This window comes from Salvelinus alpinus, chromosome 8 (assembly GCF_045679555.1).
Source record: "Salvelinus alpinus chromosome 8, SLU_Salpinus.1, whole genome shotgun sequence".
In the NCBI taxonomy this organism is placed as follows: domain Eukaryota; kingdom Metazoa; phylum Chordata; class Actinopteri; order Salmoniformes; family Salmonidae; genus Salvelinus; species Salvelinus alpinus.
In genome coordinates this window covers 73,509,873-73,527,716 of record NC_092093.1, presented here as the reverse complement: position 1 = coordinate 73,527,716, position 17,844 = coordinate 73,509,873, and the positions used below count along the sequence as shown (strand labels likewise).

The 17,844-nt window shown below is 43.4% G+C and overlaps 1 protein-coding gene across 3 annotated transcripts in view; it reads left to right on the top strand.

Annotated features, from left to right (window-relative positions):
• The window catches only part of LOC139583682 (dihydropyrimidine dehydrogenase [NADP(+)]-like), a 201,471-nt gene that overhangs the window by 154,724 nt on the left and 28,903 nt on the right, over positions 1 to 17,844 (top strand). For all 3 annotated transcript variants that reach the window (XM_071415019.1, XM_071415018.1, XM_071415020.1), the window contains one exon: positions 11,134 to 11,276. In XM_071415019.1, coding sequence (XP_071271120.1) covers positions 11,134 to 11,276 — 143 coding nt within the window. The remainder of the gene's footprint in view (positions 1 to 11,133; positions 11,277 to 17,844) is intronic.

Here is a 17,844-nt window from a genome sequence, read left to right as displayed (position 1 = left end):
TTAGATTTGTGTAACACTTTTTTGGTTACTACATGATTCCATATGTGTTATTTCATAGTTTTGATGTCTTTACTATTCTTCTACAATGTAGAAAATAGTGAAAGTAAAGAAAAATGAATAGGTGATCTAAAACTTTTGACCGGTAGTGTATATATAGAGGGAGAGAGTAGATATATATGTAGAGGGAGAGTGAAAGAGTAGTTAGAGTAGTTAGAGAGAAAGAGTAGATGGAGAGAGAAAGAGTAGATGGAGAGAAAGAATAGATAGAGAGCGAGAGAGAAGCCTCAGCTTGCTGCAGTAACTGTGTATCTCAGACGGATTCCCTCTAGCTCTCCCTACTGGAAAACATGCATGTGGCTATGGCTGTATCTGAGCTGATGCAAAAGGCTGTGTTGAACAGATGTTTATGTGTGTGTGTATGTGTGTATGGCTGACACACCATACACTGATGTTGGACAGACAGACGGGTTGTCAGAAGCCCAATGATGAGGAGGATGACCCAGAGAAAGATGTGTTGTTCAGAGACAACAGGACCTGTCGCTTCACTGGAAAGAGATGAGGAGGGGAGGAGAGGAGGGCTATGACAACAGGAGCTGTGCGTTGTGAGGGACAAGCAATAAGGTGTGAAACAATAGGAACAATGTTCAGGCTGCTGGTCTTTTGTCAGATTGGAACAGCAGTGAGAGACCAGGCTTTAAGTCTTGGCAAAACACACATGCACGTAAAGACGCACAAACACACACATTCACATACACACACACACACCAGGATATCAGAGAAGCTGGACCTGTGGAGTGAGTAGTGTGAGTGTTGAATCCTCCAGCCCCTTTCTGCTCATCCATTACTAATACAATGAAAGGGTCCACTAACCCCACAGACAAAGACCAGGCGTCTCATCTGGAAAGTGATTTGCGCTGGCAAATAAATTCCTGAGGCGTATGTTGTTGTGAGTGTCACCCAACATAATACTCACAGCAGTGTGCGGTGCTGCTCTCCCTCCCTGACTCACTCCCCCTAGGCTAAGTTGACTGTGATTTGCCTGAGTAGATTAGGTGGCTTTAGGTGGCGTCAGATTGCATTTTGATGGGATACAGTGTTGAATGGTGTTCAGGGAGATGAAGATGTCGCTCCGCCGAGGTGAGATGGTCTGAGAGCGGAGGAGAGAGGGGGGAAGGAGAGAGGGAGAGAAAGGGGGAGGGATAGAGAAAGAGAGAGGAAAGGACAGAGAGAGACAGGGATGGTGGGGTAGAGAGCTGGTTAGAGAGAGAGACTAAGAGAGAAAGAGGAGCGGACAAGCTTTTTGTAATCCATAACGCTCGTATGGCCCAGGCAGCTGGCTGGATTAGCCTGAAAAGCATGTCATATTGGCGCTGGCAACAGTCTCTTTCACAGCAGTCTCTTTGACAACAGTCTCTTTTGACTTGGCTGAAGCCAAGCTGACGCTCTCCAGCCACCATGTCTATAGCGGCATCCCAAATAGCACCATCCCAGCTAACAATTCTACAGAGAGAGAACGTTTTTGTAATGTTACACATAATGTTCTCCTAATGTTTGAGTGTCCAGTTTTCTGTTAGTTAGGGGAACATTTTAATTTAGGAAAATAAAAATTGGTGTTAAAGTTAGGAGAACATTACCTTACTGTCAAACAGAACTTATCTAGAATATCAGAATATACAACATTAATGTTCTAGGTGCGTTTTATGGGAAAACTGTGTCCAGTTTTTTTTTAGAGTTAGGAGAATATTCCAGCAACGTCTTCCCAAACATACACAGAACGTGGTTACAATGTTCTCAGAATATAAGAAATTAATGTTCTAGACACGTTTCATGAGAACATTGCAAGAACATTCCTATGTCCAGTTTAAGGGTTAGGAGAATATTCCATCAATGTCCGACCAAACATACACAGGAAATGGTTGCCATGTTCTCAGAATATAAGATATGAATGTTGTAGACACGTTTCATTTCACAACATAGGGACAGGGTTGGGTAGGTACTTTCTAAACGTAATCTGTTACAGTTACTAGTTACCTGTCCACATTTTTTTATCAGTAACATACATAACTTTTGTATTATCCATATACAGTAATGTAATCTGATTACTTTCAGTTACTTTTTGATTACTGTCCCTTTAAGAGGCATTAGGAATATTACCAATTGAACAACATCCATTGCAGGATAAATCAATGTTAGAGTTTACGTAGCTGGCCATAAATGGATGTTGCATTTTACTTTAAGGTTTGGTTATGTAGGCTTCTTCTAACCCATTGCTTTCTACTACAGGTAATACTATGATTAGGCTATATATTTCCAGTTATTTCAATTAATTTAATACCCATTGATCTTCAAGAATAGGACTTGGAAATATGAAAATATAGATTAGTCAAATGGTATTACCTTAGCATAACCCAAAAAACGAAGTACTTATTTAGCCTACCCTGTTGTTTATGATTTTGTTGTCATGGAGGACTGATTGGGCTCATTGCTTCGAGTTGAGAAAAAAAATGCTGCTCTCATGGAATGGCATGCTTTGAGCACTTCTGAAAAGTGTTATTAGCATGTGAGAAAATTAATGCCATATGCTGCCTTTGCTGTAGGCCTATTGTTTACGTTTATGTTGGTGACACTTTGATATCGCGATAATTTGCAGCTCTTTAAGTGTGAGAGTTTGAGCATGTGTTTGAGCATGTGTCCGTTAGGGGAAGAAAAATGTGTCAGCACGAAGACAGTTTGGAGCACAATACCATGGAGGAGTTTAGAAGGGAGGAACACCCTCAAACTTTTATTCCATAGCCTGGGATTCACACTATGCAGCTTTTGCAAGAGCGCATTTTTCGCAGGTTGACGTTTATTGTCATGAGTCTTGCCCTGGAGGCAGAACTGAGCAGTTTCCGCTATATAGGCCAGCTGCAAAGTCAAGATTGGCTTTTTCGTAAAAATTCATGAAAACAAACATTTGCTTTTTGGTCTTAATTTAAGGTTAATGTTAGGCATTAGAGTTAACAGTGTGATTAGGGTTAGCTTCAAAATGACTTTGTGGCTGTGCCAGCTAGTGACCACTCTGCAGAGCTGCCTCCAGTACATGAGTCATCTCAATAAATGCCAGCTTGCACATTTTCACTGGCTGTTCACTGTTCGCAAAAACAATGATGCATAGGCAGCTTAAACGTCTTCAAATAATTTGGCATTTTTGTCATTTAGAAGACGCTCTTATCCAGAGAAACGTACAATTAGTGCATTCATCTTATGATAGCTAGGTGGGACAACCACATATCAAAGGCAACTGTTGGTTCTGGAACGTTTGTATTTATTTGGGGGTGGTGGGATCATTTTAAGAAACTCTTTGAAGAGGTAGGGTTTCAGGTGCCAGGACAGAGAAGCGTTTGGACTGGCTGAGCGGGAGCTGAGAGACCAGGGGGCCAAGAGACCAGAGGTGGTTTGAGCATAGCCTGAAGGTAGGGAAGGGCAGTTCCTCTTGCTGCTCTGTAGGCAAGCGCCATGGTCTTGTAGTGGATGCGAGCTTCGACTGGAAGCCAGTGTAGTGTACGGAGGAGTGGGGTGAGATGGGATAAGCGGGGAGCCCAGCCGACAGCAAATTGCAGTAGTCCAGATGGGAGATGACAAGTGCCTGGATTAGGACCTGTGCTACTTCCTGTGTGAGGTGAGGTCGTACCCTACGGATGTTGTAGAGCATGAACCTGCAGGAGCGAGTCAGTGATTATATGTTTGCAGAGAAAGACCGTGTGTTCTTCATGGTCACGCCAAGGTTCTTTGCACTCTGGGAGGGCAACACTGTGGAGTTGGCAACCCTGATGGAAAGACCTTTGCGTGGGCAGGCTTTCCCCAGGAGGAAGAGCAGCTCCTTCTTGTCGAGGTTGAGATTGATGTGGTGGGCTGACATCCAAGCTTAGATGTCTGCCAGGCACGGAGAGATGCATGTCGCCACCTGGGTGTCAGAAGAGAGGAAGGAAGTAGTTGAATGTCATCTGCATAGGAATTATAGACGTGACCATGTGAGGATATGACGGAGCTGAGTGACTTGGTGTATAGAGAGAAGAGGAGAGGGCCTAGAACCGAGTCCTGGGGGACACCAGTAGTGACAGTACGTGGTGCAGACAGAGATTCTCTCCACGTCAACTGGTAGGAGCGGATGCAATCCAAGAGTGTGCAGAGCCTGAGACGCTCAGCCCTGAGAGGGTGGAGAAGAGGATATGATGGATCACTGAGTCGAAGGCAACAGATAGATCTAGGAGGATGAGAACATAGGAGAGAGAGTTAGCTTTGGCAGTGCGGAGAGCCTCCGTGACACAGAGAAGAGCAGTCTCGGTTGAGTGACCCGTCTTGAAGCCTCTGGTAAGGGTTAAGAAGATCTTTCTGAGAGAGATAACGAGAGTTGATCAGAGACAGCACGCTTAAGTGTTTTGGAAAGAAAAGAAAGAAGGGATACAGGTCTATAGTTTCTGACATCAGTTGAGTCGAGTGTTGGTTTTCTTGAGGAGGGGAGCGACTCTACCCATTCTGAAGTCAGAGGGGACACAGCCAGTGGTCAAGGATGAGTTGATGAGGGAAGTGAAGAATGGGAGAAGGTCGGGGTCGAGTGGGCAGGTTGTCGAGCGGCCAGACCTCACTTGTCGCAGGATTTCATCTGGAGAGGGGAGAAAGAGGTCAAGGCATCGGGTAGTTATGTGTGAGTGGGACCAGTGGTCTCAATAGGCTGAGTGAATGAGAAGCAAGCGAATGTCGTCAACTTTCTTTTCAAAGTGGTTGACACAGTCTTCAGCAGAGAGGGAGGGGTGGTGGTGATTAAGGAGGGAGGAGAAGGTGGAAAAGGGTTTCCTAGGGTTAGAGGCAGAAGGTGGAAAATACTTTCCCGGGGTTAGAGGCAGAAGGTGGAAAATACTTTCCTGGGGTTAGAGGCAGAAGGTGGAAAATACTTTCCTGGGGTTAGAGGCAGTAGGTGGAAAATACTTTCCTGGGGTTAGAGGCAGTAGGTGGAAAATACTTTCCTGGGGTTAGAGGCAGAAGGTGGAAAAGACTTTCCTGGGGTTAGAGGCAGAAGGTGGAAAAGACTTTCCTGGGGTTAGAGGCAGAAGGTGGAAAAGACTTTCCTGGGGTTAGAGGCAGAAGGTGGAAAAGACTTTCCTGGGGTTAGAGGCAGAAGGTGGAAAAGACTTTCCTGGGGTTAGAGGCAGAAGGTGGAAAAGACTTTCCTGGGGTTAGAGGCAGAAGGTGGAAAAGACTTTCCTAAGGTTAGAGGCAGAAGCTTGACACTTACAGTGGTAATACGTGGCTTTAGCAGTGGATACAGATGAAGAGGGAGTGAAAGGATGATAGGTCCTCCGAAAGTTTAGTTTTCCTCCATTATCGCTCAGCTGCCCACAGCTCTCAATGAGTCACTCAGCCAACGAGCAGGAGGGGAGGGTCGAGCCGGCCGGGAACGAACCGGACAGTGTGAGTCATAGGATGCGGAAAGGGAGGAGAGTAGGGTCGAAAAGGCAGAATCGGGAGACAGGAGGGAGAAGGATTTAGCAGAAGGGAGAGATGATAGGATAGAAGAGGAGTAGTGGGAGGGAGAGCGAAGATTGTGACTGCGCATGACCATCTGGGTAGGGGCTGAATGCCTAGGGTTGGAGGAAAGGAAGACAGAAAATTAAACAAAGTAGTGATCAGAGACCTGGAGGGGGGTTGCAGTGAGATTAGTAGGGGAACAGCCTCTAGTAAAGATGAGGTAAACCATTATAGCTGTACTGAACAAAAATATAAACGCAACATGTAAATTGTTGGTCCCATGTTTCATGAGCTGAAATAAAATATCCCAGAATTTTTCCATACGCACAAAACGTATTTCTCTTTTGTGCACACATTTCTTTACATACCTGTGAGTGAACATTTCTCCTTTGCCGAGATAATCCGCCCACCTGACAGGTGTGGGATATCAAGAAGCTGATTAAACAGCATGGTCATTACACAGGTGCACCTTGTGCTGGGGACAATAAAAGGCCACTCTAAAATGTGCAGTTTTGTCACATAACACAATGCTACAGATGTCTCAAGTTTTGAGTGTGTGTGCAATTAGCATGTTGACTGCAGGAATGTCCACCAGAACTGTTGCCAGATAATTTAATGTTAATCTCTCTACCATAAGCCGCAACGTCGTTTAAGAGAATTTGGCAGTACGTCCAACCGGCCTCACAACCGCAGACCACGTGTAAACATGCCAAACCAGGACCTCCACGTCCGGCTTCTTCACCTGTGGGATCATCTGAGACCAGCCACCTGGACAGCTGATGAAACTGAGGAGTATTTCTGTCTGTAATAACGCCCTTTTGTGGGGGAAAACTCATTCTGATTGGCTGGGCCTGGCTCCAAAGTGGGTGGGCCTATGCTGTCACAGGTCCACCCATGGCTGCACCCCTGCCCAGTCATGTAAAATCATTAAATTAGGGCCTAATGAATTTAATTAAATTGACTGATTTCCTTATATGAACTGTAACTAGGTAAAATCATTGAAATAGTTGCATGTTGCATTTATATTTTTGTTCAGTACAAATGAAAGGAAAGGTGAAAGGGATACCTAAGAGAGCAGCAGTGTGATATCCGTATCGCCCGTAGGCTACACCACTGCTGTCGTTCTTACCTCCAAGCCTTTATTGAAGTTGGATAATCTTTGGATTCCAACAGCATTTGCACCATTCGAAGACAGCTTGGGCAGCCTATTCTTGCTCTTTTGCCGCAATCAACTTTGGTGTCATCATATTGGTGTCTGATTTGTGATCAGACTCGCTCAGGTGGAACAAACTTAAACTTTCGCCTTTTTTCAGTGCTGATTTGAATGTCTTTGAGAGAGCAGAAAGGTGACAAATAATTTTGAATTTAAAAGTAGTCCGAGAAGTAATCATCTATTTTTTCAAAAGTATATGTAATCTGATTACAATATTTCTGATGGTAACGTAACGGATTCAAGTTAGTTTTTTTGTAATCAGTTACATCTAACAGAATAGGGTGCAATTTGGGACACGGCATACAGCAACAACTCATTACAGATTCACAGGAACAGCCTTCCAAACCAAATATACGCCAAACATGAGCTGATTTGGCTGTTACAATTGATTTGCCATGCAATGTTGTGGTGAAAGTATGGGGGTGGTATTGAAGGGATAGGAGGTAGTGGGTTAGCTATGGTTTGTTGTGGAAAGGAGCAGGAGGAGGATACTACAGTACAAGAGGACAGCAGTATTTGGTGGATGTTACCAGAGGAGACTTGATGGAAAGACAGAGGTCTCAGAAACCATAAATACAGTCATAGAAACATATAGGAACATGCAGGCTGTGTTAACGTGCACAACTTGAGATATGAAGTTCTCTCTTGAACTTCTGCTATTTACAGATGCCTGCACACATTAAATGGCATCAGTCAGCCACACATGGAAAACAACAACACAACCATATCCATGAATTACCCCTACACTGTCATTAAGAAGTCTGACTAAAAGAAAAACAAGAAGTGTCTTCTTCTCCCAGCCTGTCAAAGCCCTAGAAAGCTCCGCTCTTCATGCATCTTCTAATGTTACACCCCTTATTTATTTACCTGTCTCTCCCACCTCCTGAATGAATTAAAGCCTCCAGTCCAATCCCACTGACAGATGGAGCAGTTTATCACATTAGATTTAACCTCATTTAGCAGGCAGGCTTTTCTCCCATTGATCAGAGACAGACATTGTCTACACTTATTTAGATCCAGAGACTGGAACATCCTGCGCTATGGTAGGCCACGGGGAGAGTGAGCGATAGAGTGAGGGATGGAGAGGGGAGACTAGAACATCCCGTGCTATGCTAGGACACAAGGAGAGAGGCAGGGAGACAGAAAGAGCGACAGAGAGTGAGTGATGGAGAGTGGAGACTGGATCGTCCCGTGCAATGCTAGGCCACAGGGAGAGAGGCAGAGAGACAGAGAGAGCGATAGAGAGTGAGGGATGGAGAGGTGGGGAGTGACATACAGAGCGAGAGACGTACAAAGAGGGAGAGATTGCGACGGCACCCTGTAGTACCCTTAACAGTCTGTATTAATGTAATAACCTGGGAAGATAAATTAAATTACAAGATATTCACTTCCCTCCATATTTCAAAAGACAGTTGGTGCAATACAGGCATTTCTGATTCCCTATCCTCACTCTTATTTTCCCTCTTATCACTTACGGTGAACTAATCTCATTTTTCCAAGATGGCGTAGCAGTCGGACGACTGTTTTTGTCTTGTCTTGTCCCGTCCCGTGTATGTATTGTTTTCTTCGTATATATTTCGCCAGGATTCAGACACGGCTAGGACATCCAGGTTGGCGGAGTGTGCTAAAGCAGTGAACAAAACAAACTTAGGGAGGTGGCTTCTGATGTTAACATGCATGAAACCAATGCTTTTGCGGTTACAGAAGTCAACAAATGAAAGCGCCTGGGGAATGGGAGTGATGCTGGGGGCTGCAGGGCCTGGGTTAACCTCTACATCACCAGAGGAACAAAGGAGGAGTAGGATAAGAGTACGGCTAAAGGTTAAAAGAACTGGTCGTCTAGTGCATTCGGAACAGAGAGTTAAAGGAGCAGGTTTCTGGGTGCGGAATAATAGATTCAAGGCATAATGTACAGACAAGGGTATGGTAGGATGTGAGTACAGTGGAGGTAAGGCATTGAGTGACGATGAGAGAGGTTTTGTCTCTAGAGGCACCATTTAAGCCAGGTGCGGTCACTGCATGTGTGGGGGGTAGAACATAAGGGCTAGCTAAGGCATATTGAGCAGGGCTGGAGGCTCTACAGTGAAATAAGACAAAAATTACTAACCAAAACAGCAATAGACAAGGCATCTTGACATTAGGGAGAGGCATGTGTAGCCGAGTTATCATAGGGTCCAGTGAGTAGCTAGGCGAGCTGGAGACACGGCGATTCAGACAGCTAGCAGGCCAGGGCTAGCAGATGGGCCTCAGGGGGACGTCGCAATGGGAGAGCCTGTTGAAACCCCCTCGGAAGGTTACGGCGGCAGACCAGTTGTGATGGATCGGCGGGGCTCTGTGTCGGCAGCAATGGGTCCAGGTCAATTGGCAGAAGAGGTATTGAAGCCCAGGAATTATCTGATGGATTTCTTCGGCTAGCCTGGAGAAGGGCCTAGCTCCAGGCTAGCTCCAGGCTAACTGGTGCTTGCTTCGGGACAGAAACCTCCTCGGACGGTTACGTTGGTAGACCAGTCGTGATGGATCGGCGATGCCCCATGTCAGCAGCAAAGGGCCCAGGCCAATTGGCAAAAGAGGTAATTGAAGCCCAGGAATTCCTTGAAGGATCTCTTCGGCTAGCCGGAAGATGGGCCTAGTTCGAGGCTAGCTCCAGGCAAACTGGTGCTTGCTTCGGGACAGAGATGTTAGACAAGAGTGGCCACTCGGATAGCAGCTAGCTAGCTGCGATGGTCAGGAGTAAAGGTTCAGAACTTGCGGTAGGAATCCGGAGATGTGTTAGAGAAAAGCAGTCCGATATGCTCTGGGTAGATATCGCGCTGTGAAGGCTGGCAGGAGTGGCCCAGGCTGAGGCTGGCAGATGTCCGAGTTAACGGTGATGACTGCTAGCAGTGGCTAACTGACTACTAGCTCATAGCTAGTTAGCTGGCTAGCTTCTGAAGGGGGTCCAGTTCAAAAGTGTAATAATAGCAGATCCATACCACATTGGGTGAGGCGGGTTGCAGGAGAGTATGTTCAGTCCGTAGATGGAAAATGAGATTTAAAAAAATAATAGAAATATATATGAAGAAAACGATATATACACGGGATGGGACAGGACAATCAAAACAGACATCCCACTGCTACGCCATCTTGGAACACACAACACTCCTTCTGTGGCCTCCAACTGCTTTTAAATGCTAGTAAAACTAAGTGCATGCTCTTCAACCGATTGCTGCCTGCACCCTCCCACCCAACTAGCATCACTTCTCTGGACGGTTCTGACTTATAATATGTGGACAACTAAAAAATACCTAGGTGTCTAGTTAGACTGTAAACTCTCCTTCCAGACACACATTAAGCATCTTCAATCCCAAAATTAAATCTAGAATCGGCTTCCTATTTCGCAACAAAGCCTCCTTCACTCATGCTGCCAAACATACCCTCGTAAAACTGACTATCCTACCGATCCTTGACTTCAGCGAAGTCATTTACAAAATAGCCTCCGACAATCTACTCAGCAAACTGGATGTAGTCTATCACAGTGCCATCCGTTTTGTTACCAAAGCCCCATATACTACCCACCACTGCGACCTATATGTTTTCGTTGGCTGGCCCTCACTACATATTCGTCGCCAAACCCACTTGCTCCAGGTCATCTAAGTCTTTGCTAGGTAAAGCCCCGCCTTATCTCAGCTCACTGGTCATCATAGCAACACCCACCTGTAGCACACGCTCCAGCAGGTATATTTCACTGGTGATCCCCAAAGCCAACACTTCCTTTGGCCACCTTCCCTGCCAGTTCTCTGCTGCCAATGACTGGAACAAATTGCAAACATCTCTGAAGCTGGAGTCTAATATCTCCCTCTCTATCTTTAAGCATCAGCTGTCAGAGCAGCTTACCGATCACTGTACCTGTACATGTACACAGCCAATCTGTAAATAGCACACTCAACTACCTCATCCCCATATTATTACTTACCCTCTTGCTCTTTTGCACCCCAGTATCTCTACTTGCACTTCATCATCTACACATCTACAACTCCAGAGTTAATGCTAAATTGTAATTATTTCGCCTCTATGGCCCCACTTATTGCCTTACCTCCCTACTCTCCTACATTTGCACACACTGTACATAGATTTTTCTATTGTGTTAATGACTGTACATTTGTTTATGTGTATCTCTGTGTTGTTTTTGTCGCACTGCTTTGCTTTATCTTGGCCAGGTCGCAGTTGTAAATGAGAACTTGTTCTCAACTGGCCTACCTGGTTAAATAAAGGTGAAATAAAATAAAAAGTAAAAATACCGGTAACGCGTTAGCCAAGTCCATCAACAAAAATAATTGGACCCGTCCCTAGCTAGCCCCTACACATCCGCAGGTATACATGTATGTAAATGGTGATTTCTGCCACTGTTTCGGCATTTATGTTTCTGTCTACAGGAAACGCCATCCGGCCCATCGCACTGCGTGCTGTATCCGCCATCGCCAAAAGCCTGCCTGGCTTTCCCATCCTGGCCACTGGGGGCATCGACTCAGCGGAGTCTGGTCTGCAGTTCCTTCATGCTGGAGCTTCTGTCCTGCAGGTACGGCTCTGCAAACATCTACCTCTCTCTCTACCTCTCTTTCTGTCTCTCCACTTCTCCCTCGCCTTTCTCTGTTTCTCTCGTCTCTACCTCTGCAGGTAACAGCACTGCAACCATCACTCTCTCTCTCTACCCCTATCTTCCTCTCTATCTCTCTCTACCCCTTTCTTTCTTTCTTTCTTTCTTTCTTTCTTTCTTTCTTTCTTTCTTTCTTTCTTTCTTTCTTTCTCTCTCTCTCTCTCTCTCTCTCTCTCTCTCTCTCTCTCTCTCTCTCTCTCTCTCTCTCTCTCTCTCTCTCTCTCTCTCTCTCTCTACCCCTCTCTCTCTCCTCTCTCTCTCTCTCTACCCCTCTCTCTCTACCCCTCTCTTTCTCTCTCTCTCTCTCTCCCTCTCCAGCTCTCTCCTTATTTAGGGCTTCTATGCTGCTGATACAGTCAACACACTGCCATCTGGCCTCCTCCATCTCACCATATACCATTTATACTAGGGGCGGCAGGTAGCCTAGCGGTTAGACTGTTGGGCCAGTAACTGAAAGGTCACTGGTTGGAATACCTGAGCCGACAAGGTGAAAAATCTTTTGATGTGACCTTGATCAAAGCACTGGTCCCTAATTTGCTCCAGGTGTGTTGTATTACTATGACTGACCCTGTAAAACAACACATTTCACTGAACCTACAGTTGAAGTCGGAAGTTTACATACACCTTAGCCAAATACATTTAAACTCAGTTTTTCACAATTCCTGACATTTAATCCTAGTAGAAATTCCCTGTCATAGGTCAGTTAGGATCACCACTTTATTTTAAGAATGTGAAATGTCAGAATAATAGTAGAGAGAATGATTTATTTCAGCTTATTTCTTTCATCACATTCCCAGTGGGTCAGAGGTTTACCTACACTCATTTAGTATTTGGTAGCATTGCCTTTAAAATTGTTTAACTTGTGTCAAACATTTCGGGTAGCCTTCCACAAGCTTCCCACAATAAGTTGAGTGAATTTTGGCCCATTCCTCCTGACAAAGCTGGTGTAACTGAGTCAGGTTTGTAGGCCTCCGTGCTCGCACACGCTTTTTCAATTCTGCCCTCAAATTTTCTTTAGGCTTGAGGTCAGGGCTTTGTGATGGCCACTCCAATACCTTGACTTTGTTGTCCTTAAGCCATTTTGCCACAACTTCGGAAGTATGCTTGTGGTCATTGTCCATTTGGAAGACCCATTTGCGACCAAGCTTTAACTTCCTGACTGATGTCTTGAGATGTTGCTTCAATATATCCACGTAATTTTCCTATTTTGTGAAGTGCACCAGGCCCTCCTGCAGCAAAGCACCCCCATAACATGATGCTGCCACCCCCGTGCTTCAAGGTTGGGGTGGTGTTCTTCTGTTTGCAAGCCTCCCCCTTTTTCCTCCAAACATAATGATGGTCATTATAGCCAAACAGTTCTATTTTTGTTTCATCAGACCAGAGGACGTTTCTCCAAAATGTACAATCTTTGCCCCCATGTGCAGTTGCAAACCGTAGTCTGGCTTTTTTATGGCGGTTTTGGAGCAGTGGCTTCTTCCTTGCTGAGCGGCCTTTCAGGTTATGTCGATATAGGAATCGTTTTACTGTGGATATAGATACTTTTGTACCTGTTTCTTCCAGCATCTTCACAAGGTCTTTTGCTGTTCTGAGATTGATTTACACTTTTTGCACCAAAGTACGTTCATCTCTAAGAGACAGAACGCGTCTCCTTCCTGAGCGGTATGACGGCTGTGTGGTACCATGGTGTTTGTACAGATGAACTTGGTACCTTCAGGCATTTGGAAATTGCTTCCAAGGATGAACCAGACTTGTGGAGGTCTACAATTTTGTTTCTGAGGTCTTGGCTGATTTCTTTTGATTTTTCCATGATGTCAAACAAAGAGGCACTGAGTTTGAAGGTAGACCTTGAAATACATCCACAGGTACACCTCCAATTGACTCAAATGATGTCAATTAGCCTATCAGAAGCTTCTAAAGCCATGACATCTTTTTCTGGAATTTTCCAAGCTGTTTAAAGGCACAGTCAACTTAGTGTATGTAAACATCTGACCCATTGGAATTGTGATACAGTGAAATATTCTATCAGTAAACAATTGTTGGGAAAATGACTTGTGTCATGCACAAAGTAGATGTCCTAACCGACTTGCCAAAACTATAGTTTAACAAGAAATTTGTGAAGTGTTTGAAAATCGAGTTTTAATGACTCCATCCTCAGTGTATGTAAACTGGTGTATATGACAATAAAACATATAGCTGTATTGTTTTTTTACTAGTTAGCCGATTCAGACTTGACACACTGTACTGTTAAGTATACTTTACCTCAAGCTGAGCCGCTGGCTGTGAAAATCATTGGTTGCGTTCAATACTCCATCTGCTGTGTGTACATGTGTTACACTTACACTGGTTTGGTTTGTGTTGTCGTGTAGCTGTTATATCGGTCTGTTTGATCATGTTATCAAGCCTCAAACACACTGCTAGGCAGACACCACAATGTGTCGCTATGGCAGTATACAGACCAAGGCCAAGAATTCCTTTCTTCAACTTTATTACTTGAATATTCCCTCAACTTTTGATATTTAAATTGGGAAAGTGGGTTTTTAACTTCACTGTTCATTTAACTTCCCTCAGTGGTTCGTGCCTAGGGAGTAATCAGCAACAGAATCAGCATGCAAATTGAATCACAATCTGTGAATAAATGCATCCACTCTTTATGGTTTTCTCTTTCTAGATGATTTAATATTTTGGTAATACCACCCCTCCACCTGCGCTGTCAAATCTTAACACAGGGGATCTGAGGAGTCTCAGCGCATGCAACCAGAGATTCCTCCCACTGAATTAATGGGAAAAGTTAATTACAGAATATAAAAAAAATAACGCTCTCGATGAAATCAGAATGCCATCTATTTAGGGAGAAGTGTTCTGTCTTTTGAAAAGCCTTCATTTGTATTCCATTGAGCGCGATTCAATCATCATTTGAAATTTCATTCATTTGTATGCTTTTTACCTTGATAAAAGAGAATACAAGTTTGTCATTGTAATTATACAGTTTAATGGATGGATTCTAAGTTAGCTTCAGATAAGTTTCGGTAACTTTCTGTGGTTAAGAGATGCGTGTTTTTTTTTCTTCATGTGAGGGGGATAGCACAGAGTTGTTTGTAATTTTGGTCTAAATGGAATCATACACATACAGACATATTTTAGTCCAAAAGCAATTCCGATGACGTCTTTCCCATGGCCTGAACACATTTCTCAAAAGGCTGTGTGGATCTGTATTTGTCTGGTTTTGTCAGACATACAACAGTAAGATGGTGTCTCCACACACAGTAGCAAATTAATATGAATCGCCAAGGAAATTAACAGTGAAAAGGCATTGAATGCAGAATTGGTCTAAAACAATATGTTGTAATACCTGGCGGTTACAATCAGCACGTCTTGTCACTCTGAAGTTGAAGACTAAAGAACGATGGTGGGTGTTGAATGTGAGAATCACTGCTATAGGCTCTGTGGATTGTACTGTATGTAGTACAGGAAGAGAGACATACTGTGTTGTCTGAAATAGACCATGATTGGTTCTGAGATGCATCAGACACATTCTTCTCAGAACAAACAATGTGATGAAGTCCATTCAGGAACTACCCGTCTCTCATAGACCCATCATTGCTTCTTGGTCTTGAAGATTTTATAAAGAAGTTGTTGCAAAGGGAAGCCTTGAAAGTATGCTTGTCATTTACAACACATGATGAGAGCAGTGCTTCAAGGTCAGGCTTTTGTTATGGAGACTTAGACACATCGTTTTGATTGATTTCTAGATAGATAGTATAATAATGTTTCTTAAGAAAACCTTAACTGAGAAGCCAGGTCAGTGAAAACCCAGTGAATCTACTTTGAAAAAAGTTTTGTAAACCATTATTTGACAGACATTAAAGCTTTGAGAAGGAAAAATCCAAAATGCTGCATAGCTAAAATAGATACTTGTGAATTCACATACTGTAGTCAGGGGTTGATGAGATTCACTTGTAAATCGATACTTCTTAGTTAATTCGTTCACAAAAACATTAATTTGCAATGACCCTGGAGGGGTTCTCTCCCCCCTTCTCTCTTTTCTTCTTGCTCTCCTTCGCCATGTAACTATCAACTACTACATGTGTGCAATATTCGTTTTCTCATATGCCCTTTACTGCACCATTATGATGTGAATAAGGTCCATAACATGCATCTTATGATCACCTTCTTGTATTCAATGCAATAATTGATTACCTTGGTCTTTAATAAAAGCCCAATTTAAATCTGATCAATGTTGTAAAGTAGCAATGTGCTATCCCAGTTATCGCAGTTGTTTTTCATCATTTTGATTGAATTGTGAAGTGCCTGCTTTGTTATGGTGATTTGGCCAGTGATGGAGATTCAGACAGTTATTTTATTGACATGTCTTTAGAAGGAAATGGAGCTATATTTCACTGATGACCAACTAGTTAGATTTTAATGACCCAGGGTGACCATTCCCCTTGTCCTTGGTGCACGTCAACAGTTCTGAACTGCCATGAAAGACCCATTGTCAAGTAGCTAACATGACTTGTTGTGTGAGCCCAGTAAACATCAGGAATTTGTAATAGTACCTTTTGAAAACATCCAAACGTTGCCAGCGTGACTGAAATGAATAGCAGTCCATTCAACATGCAAACTATTCAACTCTTCAGAGGAAAGGTTACGTTTCTGTCCACCTCACCACAACCCCTAACTGAACTCTACTGGGAATTGCTCATATTCATTGACTTGTAAAAATGTATTTACTTTCCCCCCCAGACTTGGTTTCTCTTTTAGCTGAAGATCAAGACTAAATATCAGTGGTTAGGATCTAAGTATCAGACATAGGAGCTGAAATCAAAAGCACTGAGGTTGGTTCATCCATAGTCATTGTAGCATTTGAAAGCTGAATGAATCGATCTTTCTTTTGGCGAAGACGCTGTTGTACTAAATGCCAGGATTCTATCATCGGGAATAAAAGAGCTGACAGTGTCAGAGAGAAAGAGAGGGACAAAAAGAGAAAGAGGGAGAGGTCGAGAGGGAGAGCAGGGAATCTAAAAGCATTTCAGATCTCAGAAGGAGTTGAAATCAATGCGTAGCCCCAGTTTTCAGAGCAGATAAAAAGGACCTGCTGTCTCAATTGCCTGAAAACTACTTAGAAATTCTCACTTCGATTTATTTCAGCAGTCGGCTACATTAACGCTAAATGCAGCACGCGAGGACATCACATACTTTGATGTTCTGAGCAAAATGAAAAGCACTAATGGACATTCTTCTATACACACACACACACACACACACACACACACACACACACACACACACACACACACACACACACACACACACACACACACACACACACACACTGTAAGGCCCAGATTCAGCAGTAGGACTCTGAAGATATAACATAATTTCTTTCAAAAAGCAAGCTCACTGTCAATTTACTTATTATAGAACATATTCTGTGATAATATAATGTGCAGTGTGTATATGTGTGTGTGTTTGGTGTGCGCTTGCTCATTAATGCGTACATTAATGTATTTTCCGGCCATATTCGACCAATAAGCCTTTACAGTTGGACTGATAAGAGAATACTTGCTACAGTACATGACAGTATGGTAAACTGCTGTACCTAGCCATTTAATAGAATGTGATTCATATTTACTCTCTAATGGCTCTCATAAAGAAGACTGTCCTCAGATTTCTGCTGACGGCTCTCTCCTCCGTGGGTGGACGGACAGTATTTAACGCATGTTTTTCTCAGGAGAGACCTGCTCTATTTCCCTCTGATGTAAAGTAAGGTGGTAGAAGAGTACACAACAACACGTTTCCAGCCCCATGTTTTAGTTTTCCTTCACCACAACTCTCCTCCAACAACAAGCATTTGCATATTTTTCACTTCTTTTTGATCAGAGATATACAGTGGATTCGGAAAGTAATCACACCCCTTGACTTTTTCCACATTTTGTTGTGTTTCAAAGTGGGATTAAAATTGTAGTTGTTGGAGAACGATCTACACAAAATACTGTGTAATTTCAAAGGGTAAGAACAATTCTAACAGTTGTAAAAGATTTATGAAAAATTTAAGCACTAATATATCTTGATTAGTATTCAACCCCCTGAGTCAATACATGTTAGAATCACCTTTGGCAAGAGTCTTTCTGGGTCTCTAAGAGCATTCCACACCTGGATTGTGCAACATTTGCCCCTTTCAAAATTCTTCAAGCACTGTCAAATTGGTTGTTGATCATTGCTAGACAACCATTTTCAGGTTTTACCATAGATATTCAAGCAGATTTAAGTAAAAACTGTTACTTGGCCACTCGGGAACATTTACTGTCTTCTTGGTAAGCAACTTCAATGTAAATTTGGCCTTGTGTTTTAGGTTATTGTCCCGCTGAAAGGTGAATTGAAAGCAGACTGAACCAGGTTTTCATCTAGGATTTTGCCTTTGCTTATCTCCTTTCAGTTTATTTTTTTTCCTGAAAAACTCCCCAATCCTTAACGATTACAAGCATACCCA